This window comes from Perognathus longimembris, chromosome 3, assembly GCF_023159225.1.
Source record: "Perognathus longimembris pacificus isolate PPM17 chromosome 3, ASM2315922v1, whole genome shotgun sequence".
Classification (NCBI taxonomy): domain Eukaryota; kingdom Metazoa; phylum Chordata; class Mammalia; order Rodentia; family Heteromyidae; genus Perognathus; species Perognathus longimembris.
Window position 1 is genome coordinate 91,266,595 of NC_063163.1, and position 8,929 is coordinate 91,275,523.

The 8,929-nt window shown below is 51.4% G+C and overlaps 1 protein-coding gene across 3 annotated transcripts in view; it reads right to left on the minus strand.

Moving 5' to 3' along the window:
* The window catches only part of LOC125349261 (THO complex subunit 5 homolog), a 49,816-nt gene extending 41,183 nt beyond the window's left edge, over positions 1-8,633 (minus strand). For 2 of the 3 annotated variants that reach the window (XM_048343254.1, XM_048343259.1), the window contains exons 1-4: positions 8,485-8,633; positions 1,246-1,373; positions 1,058-1,103; positions 754-848 (exon numbers count right to left, since the gene is read on the minus strand). In XM_048343254.1, coding sequence (XP_048199211.1) covers positions 754-848; positions 1,058-1,103; positions 1,246-1,373; positions 8,485-8,582 — 367 coding nt within the window. In that variant the 5' untranslated portion in view covers positions 8,583-8,633. Of the gene's footprint in view, positions 1-753; positions 849-1,057; positions 1,104-1,245; positions 1,374-3,169; positions 3,245-8,484 lie in introns of those variants that run through there. The other variant, XM_048343256.1, reaches the window with a different exon arrangement.
* Between the last annotated feature and the right edge of the window lie 296 nt (positions 8,634-8,929).

An 8,929-nucleotide genomic window follows, 5' to 3' on the forward strand; every position in this document is an offset into this window, starting at 1 on the left:
CGTGGGCACTCGAAATGTGGCTGCAGTGACTGAGGAAATGGATTTTTAGCATGCAATTCTAACTAATCTAATTCTAAGATGCTATTTGTGGTGGGCTGGGAATATTGCCTAGTGGCAAAAAGTGCTTGCCTTGTATACATGAAGTCCCAGGACTGGCAAAAGAAAAAAAGAAGCTATTTGTGGATAGGGTCTGCGGGTACCCCTACAGATCTGCGCTCCATGTGCTGTACACTGGGGGTGTAGCATCCACATGGGGAGACAGCTACAGGTATCAGAGCAGAACCGGAAGGGGAGAGTACTAGGGGCTGGAGAGCCAGGGGAGGCTCTTAGCCCAGCCTGAATAGAGCAAATCCTGGGGTGCCTTCAGGAGGAAGTGATAACTATGTTAAATAATAAGACTGGAAGAAAGACAGGTGAGCCAGTGAAGTAAGCCAAGGGAGAATCCTCCCAGTGGGGGAAAGATTGTGAAAGGCATCCTGGAAACTGAGCATGAAATGTTCCATCAGGGGAGCCAGGGAGGCCTAGGCAGGATAAGACGAACTGAGGCTGAGTGTGGAAGGCTCAGGGGTGCCACCACAGGTGTTTGAGCAGGGGAGTGAGGCAAAAAAGTGTGCACTTGGATACACACACACACACACACACACACACACACACACACACTGCAGGTGCTACTGTGGAGGGTGTGGAGAGCAGCAAGACAGGAAAGGTGCTCAGGTACCGGCAGCTGTGATCCCAGGGAGGCAGGCATCTCACCTGCCTGGTCCTGCTCGCCGTACCACGTGTTCCAGTTGCCCACAAGCGAGCAGGGGTAGTCCTCATCCAGGTGCAGCTGGGGCAGCACAGCCTCCCTGTGGGAGGGCACAGTGAGGGACAGGGCCCATAGCAGCTAAGGACCCCTGAGATCAGGATTTCAACTGGGGACCCCCAGGGCGGGTGTAATAGAAGACAAGATGTTCTTAGCCTTCCTGCTCTGAACTCATCCCTTCGATTTCTACAAGTAGGAGAAGGTAGGGGATGTTCTGAGGATTGGGGGTTTGGGGGGTGGGAGGATGCTCACGTGAGGCTGTTGTAGGCATCCAGACACTCAGGCTTCACATTGTGAACTGCAACAGAGGACAGACAAGGGGGTGACGCAGGGTGCACGTGCATGTGTGGTGGGTGGGGTCAGGGTGGCCAGCATGGGATGTCAGCATGGGCCGGGGTCTCCACACTGTCCTGAGAGGATGGGGGCTGGCAGCTACTCACACTGGATTTTATAGAGGTTGCTGGTCTCCTTCTTGGACAGCAGGGTAGAGTGGGCATCCTTCCGGGGGTCCACCTTGTGGACAAAGAGGGAGCGGAACCAGCTGCCTTCACTGTCCTTGGAGTAGAAACTGGAGGACGCAGAAGAGGTCAGGGGAGGCAGGAGGGGGGGAGGGGAAGGGCCGCCAATTCTGTCTGCCCAGTCTAGCTGGTGACCGGCAATAGGGCCAACAGAGTCCTGTGGCAGTTCCAGTTAAAAATACCATTAGCTGGGCAGATGGGGTCCCTTCAACAGAGACCCCAGCTGCCCAGTCAGTCTCTTGAAACTCTGCAGGGACTAGGAGGCCAGGAGAGGCAGCCTCACCTCCCACCCCTTCGCTCCAGCCTCCCTGCCTCCACTTTACCTGCTTCCCACAATTGCAGCCTCTTGTCAAGTGGATCAGCCCCCAAACCCACCTTGCCCCACCAACCCAACCAATCTCACCAGTGTCTGCTCCTCACACTCCCCTCCATTCTCCAGGTGTTCTCTAACTGCAACACTCCAAGGTGTGTGTGTGTGTATGTGTGTGTGTGTGTGTGCATGTGGCACACAAACATGGTTCTGGGGTTTGAACTCAGGGCCTCACACTTGCTAGGCAGGTGCTCTACCATTTGGACCATGCTTCTGGCCATTTTTGCCAGACCTGGGGCTTGAACTCAGGGCCTGGGAGCTGTCCCTGAGATTCTTTTGCTCAAGACCAGCACTCTACCACTTGAGCCACAGTACCACTTCCAGTTGTTTCCTTTGTTTATTTTGTCAGTCCTAGAGCTGAAACTCAGGGCCTGGGCGCTGTCCCTAAGCTTTTGTGCTCAAGACCAGCCCTCTACCACTTGGAGTCACAGGGAGTCACTGGTCTTTGGGAGGTTAATTGGAGATAAGAGTCTTATGGACTTTCCTGCCTGCCTGGCTTTTAACCATGATCCTTTGATCTAAGCCTTCTGAGTAACTAGGATTACAAGCCTGAGCCACCAGCTCCCAACTGCCTCCAACCATTTTTGCTCTAGTTCTTTTCTTTCTCTGATAGTCTGTTTTTGCCCAGTCCATCCTCTGATGGTGACCCTCCTAGTTTTTGCCTCCACGCCCTGAGTAGCTGAGATAACCACCTTTTTTTTTTTTTTTTCCAGTCCTGGGGCTTGGACTCAGGGCCTGAGCACTGTCCCTGGCTTCTTTTTGCTCAAGGCTAGCGCTCTGCCACTTAAGCCACAGTGCCACTTCTGGTCTTTTCTATATATGTGGTGCTGAGTAATCAAATCCAGGGCTTCATGTATACGAGGCGAGCACTCTTGCCACTAGGCCATATTCCCAGCCCAGATAACCATCATTGTAACTGACCTCCGTGCTCACTTTAAGGTTTTCTTGTTTGCTTTGTTGCACAGTACTAGGGATTGAACTCAGGGCCTTATGCTTGCTAGGAAGGTGCTGTACCACTTGAGCCCTACCTGCAGCTTCACACCAAGCTCACACCAAGCTCCAAGAAGGTTGCACTCGGTCCTCCCCAGTGCTCATCCTGCACTTGGATGCTGCCCACCTTCTATACCCTACAAACAGCCAAAGACAAGCCTTGTCCTGGTGAGGTTCCAGCCCTTGGAAAGTATGGCTGGACACAGTCAACAGGCCGGGGCTCTGCCTCCTGCCTCTGGGAAATGAGATGGGGAACTGGGGCAGAGAAGGGCAAAAGGTGTCACAGAGGATAATGCATGCATTCATTCATTCACTCATTTACTCACTCACTTGTTCTGCCCACCTGGACAGGGTGCTGCGAAAACAAAGGCTTCTTCTACAGACAGTGGTGCCAGGAGCAGGGAAACCTAGCACTGGGTATTGTCCCCTCCACCCCACATCCAAGGCCCCAGCACACAGCTTATTTTAGGCGATCTATCTTCTTACCCTACAGCCTTGAAGCTTTGGCCAGGTCTGAAAAGCAAGTCTGCAGAGAGAATTCCTGGCAGTGTGGGCAAGCCTTCTCTTCTTGCAAGTCTTTTGTGAGGCTAGAACAAATGTCTGACAATTAAAGATATTACTTTCTTTCAAACTGAGACTGACAAGAAGAAACAAACTGTCAGATAGTGGTGGCTCACACCTGTCATCCTAGCTACTCAGGAGGCTGAGTTCTGAGAATCAAGGTTTGAAGCCAGCTCATGCAGGAAAGTCTGTGAGACTCTTATCTCTAATGAACCACCAAAAGCTGGAAGTAGAGCTGTGGCTCAAAGAGATAGAGTGCTAGCCTTGAGCACTCGAGTTTAGGAACAGTGCCCAGACCCTGTGTTCAAGCCCCAGGACACAGGGATGGATACACACACACACACACACACACACACACACACACCCCACACATGTGCACAAACAGAGAAAGAGAGAAAAAGAAAGGGGGAGGAAGGAAGGAGAGAAAGAGAAAGGGAGGGGAGGAGGGAGGCGGGAGGAGGAAGGAAGGAAGGAAGGAAGGAAGGAATTATCTGATGGGGGAGGGAAATGTATGGCTCAATGGTACAGAATGTGTTGGTTCAACCCTCATTACTATAAAGATAAAACAATCATCTTACAATGGTGATAGATTTGTTTGGTCACAAAGGAAGATGGAAAAATGATTTGTTCTGAAATGCTAATATAGAAGTCTTCCCTTAAGGAAGAAAGATAAACTCCAAGCCCTGTGGATATTAGAAACTAAAGATAGTGTCAAACTATAGATGTTATCTATATGTACATACTTGTCATGAAGTTTATGTTAGGCACCATCATAATAAACTAGAACAATTGTAATGTGTAGAAATGTAAGCAAATATGGTTTTGTTTATTTTCTGGAATTTTCCAGTTCATATTCCACCCACTCACTCATCTCCCCACGGCACCTGCTCTCCCCCACCTCCCAGCCCCCACCCCCGGTCCCTGACCACAGGCTGACATTAGGCAACTCGGTGTTAAAGGAATCTGTTCTGAACTATCTGTACTAAACTATTCTGTTTAGCTAGGACAGAGGAGAGGTAGGTGGTTACGTTTCTTTATTCTTGCTCAGAGCCTGAGCACTGTCCCTGGATTCTTTTTTGCTCAAGGACAGCACTCTACCACTTGAGCCACAGCTCCACTTCTGGCTTTTTCTGTTTATGTGGTGCCAAGGAATCGAACCCAGATCTTCATGCATGCTAGGCAAGCACTCCACTGCTAAGCCACATTCCCATTCCCATTTCTTTATTCTTTATATGTTGGTTTTTACTGATACCCAGGATAGAACTACAGCTGCCTACTTGCTCAGCTTGCTTGCTTCAGTTAATCCTCTACCACTTGAGCCACACCTCCAGTCCAACTTTTTTTTTTTTAGGTGGTCCTGGGGCTTGAACTCTAGGCCTGGTCACTGTCCTGAGCTCCTTTTGCTCAAGCTAGTGGTCTACCACTTTGAGCTACAGTGCCACTTCCAGTTTTCTGGTGGTTAATTAGAGGTAAGAGTCTCATAGACTTTCCAAACCCAGCTGGCTTCAAACTGCAATCCTCAGATCTCAGCCTCTTGAGTAACTAGGATTACAGGTGTGAGCTACCAGATCCTGGCTTAGGCCAATATATTTTAGCTTGAGATCTGTGCTGAATTTCTCAATTTGCATGATCTCATAGGATCAGTGCCATGATCTTTATAATGTTGGGACTCTTCCCGGCAGTTCCCACTTTCAGGAAGATAAAATAGTTTGCTTGACCAGTTTAAGGAATCTCCCAAGGTAGTACAGCAAATCAGGGAGTAGGGCTAGCCCCCACGTGGGGTGAGACATTTGGTTGGACTGCAGAGGGGCTGCCTCACCCCTAGAGGGGTGGTGGCAGGGAAAGAGAGTGGCTCCACAGTTTGTGGACCAAGACCTTTGCTCCCCAGCTTGGCTTCTGGTAATCTATTAACACAGATAGTAACCAGGATAAATGGCCAGAAGCCAGCCCTGGGGAAGAGTGCCTGGGGGCTGGGACACAAAGAGGGGTTCAGAAACTTCCGGCCTGTGGGCTTCAGCTTTCCCATCTATAAAGTGAATGAGGCAGAGCAGTCTAACCTGAAGGGGATTTCTACAGTAAAACCCCACCAGAGAGCAAGATGACAGGGTGGATCTGAACTCCAAGCCAGCATCCTCAAGCACACATTTTCATAAGTTCAGATCTCCTTGTCTCAGTGAATGCACAATGTTTTCTTCTCTCTTTGACTCCCTCGGCCTGTCTCACTCTGGGGGGCAAAGGGAGGGAAGGGAAGGGATTCTATAGCTTAGTGGTAGAGCACTTACCTAGCATGCAACAAGCACTGGATGCCATCCCTAACACTGAAAAAACATTTTTTCCCCCAGTCCTGGGGCTTTGAACTCAGGGCCTGAGCACTGTCCCTGGCTTCCTTTTGCTCAAGGCAAGCACTCTACCACTTGAGCCACAGCGCCCCTTCTGGCTTTTTCTATATATGTGGTGCTGAGGAATCAAATCCAGGGCTTCATGTACGAGAGGCAAGCATTCCACCACTAGGCCATATTCCCGGCCTCCTAAAACATTTTTTAATTAAATTAAAAAGTAATGGCCAAGGTTGGGGACATGGATCAATTGGTAAAACACCTTTCTTGCAAGTGCAAGACCCCGAGTTCAAACCCAGAACTGCCAAAAAAATAAAATTTAGCTGGGTGCTGGTGGTTCACACCTGTAATCCCAGATACTCAGAAGGCTGAGATCTGAGGACCACAATTCTAAGCCAGCCTGGGCAGGAAAGTCTGTGAGACTCTTATCTCCAATAAACTACTCAGAAAAAGCCAGAAGTAGCACTGTGCCTCAAGTGGTAGAGCACTGGCCTTGAGCCAAACTCAGCACCCAGGCCCTGAGTTCAAGCCCCAAAACTGGCACACACACACAAAAGTGAAAGGACAAGCATAGTGATGTACATCTATAATCGCAGCTACGCAGGCAGTAGAGAGCTGAGAAACATGGTTTGAAGCCAACCTTGGCAAGAATGACAAGAATGACACTCAGCTATTGGTTGAGATGGGTCTTGCCAAATTTTTGCTAGGGCTGGATTTGAACTTTGATCCTCTTGCTATCCACCTCCTGGATTGCAGGCACGAACCAGCATGGATTGGGGGGGGGGGGTGGGCGGGGGATTCTAGTTTTTAGTTGGTCATGCGGCTTGAACTCTGGGCTTGGGCGCGTCCCTGAGCTCTTCAGCTCAAGGCTAGTGCTCTACCACTTTGAGCCACAGTGCCACTTCCAGTTTTCTAGTGGTTAATTGGAGATAAAAGTCTCGAGGACTTTGCTGCCCAGGCTGGCTTTAAAGCGAGATCTTCAGATCTCAGCCTCCTGAATAGCTAGGATTACAGGCATGAACCACTGGGGCCTAGCAGTCCCAGGGTTTGAACTAAAGGTCTTGTGCTCTCACTCTGCTTTTTCACACATGGCTGATGGGCTGGGAATATGGCCTAGTGGCAAGAGTGCTTGCCTCGTATACCTGAAGCTCTGGGTTCGATTCCCTAGCACCACATATATAGAAAGCGGCCAGACGTGGTGCTGTGGCTCAAGTGGCAAAGCGCTATCCTTGAGCAAAAAGAAGCCAGGGACAGTGCTCAGGCCCTGAGTTCAAGCCCCAGGACTGGGGAAAAAAACGACACCCAGAAACACACATAGCTGATGCTCTGCCACTTGAACCATGCCTCCAGTCCAGCTTCTGTGCTGATTAATTGGAAATAAGGTGTCTTGGGCTTTTTCTGGTCTGGCTAGCTTCAAAATTTGATCCTCAGATCTGAGCCTCCTTAGAATTTGAGATTACAGGTGCGAGCCACCAGCAAGAGACTAACCATGGAACTCTTTAATCCTCAACAATCCCAGGAGTACTGGGGGTATAGTTTCAGTGGCAGGTGTGAAACCCTGGTTTTAGTCACCAGCATCACACACACTCACACACACACACACACAGAGAGCAAAATAAAAAAACAAACACAAATAGGCCTATGAGATATGTATTATTTCCTCTTTTCTGTACTGATGAGGAATCTGAGACTTGAAGAGGTCCAATGACATACCCAAGGTCACCCCATCAAAAAAAGCAAGTCTAATTTCATGATGTCAGCTTTCTCTTTCGTTATTTGGTAGTCCAGGTAAGGGGCATGTGGTGGGGCTGGCTGCGTTCCCCCAACATTATCCCAAAGCTCCACTGCACACATAATGTTCTAACACCCCATGCTAAGGTCTAACAGAGCTCTTCAGTTTTGCTCTGGGGCAGCTGGGTAGGAAGAACCCTCTTGACATGTGGGAGGCCTATCATGGTCACTGTGGGAGGGAGAGGGAATGGGGATACAGAAAAATAGGCAAATGATCTAATGAGAGAGACAGGTCAGCACTAGGTCCTACACACACAGAGTGACAGGCATGGAGGAGGGAGGAGCCATCCAGAGCCAGTCAGGAAAAGCCAAGCTCTGTCTGAGCACCAGAGCAGGGTCAGACAACAGCTAGGGCTGAGCACATGGCCTAGCAGCCTCCTTCTCTCAGGAGGCTACCAATTGTGGTACAAAGTGCATGGTGCATCTGGAGACACTGCCCCAAATTAGTACAGCCAGGACACCGCAGGGACAATGACCTTGGACAATTCCCATCCCCTCAGGGCACTCTGTTAGTCAACCCACCTGTACCATTCAGGGTGGGGAAAGGTAAGAATGAACAGATCTTTGTGGGTCCCCCACTGCACCCACCAGCCACCATCTCTTCCCCAGATGGGTGCTGCAAGGCCCAGAAGTCGTCCCCTGACCCCACCCCCCACAGCCAGTGTGTGCTAGAAAATCACAGTGCTAGGTAAGGAAAGGGTTGCTGAATAATCTCATCCTCCGCCTCCTCCCACTCTCCAGGACCCGAGAAATAGCCCGGCAACTCAACCCAACTTTCTCAACCCAGACCCAGAGCCCCAACAGGATAAAGGCCCTGCCTAGCGGGGCATGGTAGAGTCCCAACACCTGAGAGGCGGAGGCAAGAGGACTGCAAGTTCAAGACCAGCCTGGGCTACACTGCGAATCTCAAGACGACCAAAGACCCTATCCCAGCCTTTCCACCTCTCCCGCATTCTTCCCCAGGCCTGGCTCCCGGCTCCGCCTCTGCCCCCAGGGTGACAAGCCGAGGAGTCTCCATCCTCCCCGCCCCCCATCCCCATCCCCCGCCCAGGACTCCAGCCTCCCGGTCCCGCGCGCGCGCACGGCCGCCCCACCCCCCAGCCGGGCTCTCACCGCGCCGCAGCTGCAGCCGCGCCGTCCCCGCCGCGGGACCCTGGGCTCCCCAGCAGCCGCCGCGCGCTCGCGGAGATGCCGCACAACCGCGGAGCCATGTTGGAGCGGCGCAGGTTTGGAGGGAGGCTCCGCCCCCGAGCCCGGCGGCGGAGGCGGGACAGACACGGGCCACGCCCTCCGCTCCGCCCCTCCAGTGGGCGTGGTCCCTCCATGCCCACCCGCTCACCCACATAATGATTGGCAGAAAAGTGAGCCAGATCTCGACTTCCTGCTGTTACCTGGAGCCATTCTGTCCCCTGCTCTGAGCCTCAGTTCACATGGCTGAAAAATGAGGCTGGCCAACAATTACTACCTGGGATTCTGAGGCTGAGCCCCTCGCCTTGGGCGTGTGAACCCCTGAAACAAATTCTGTACATCCCCTCATTTGCTGTTGGGGATCCAACAC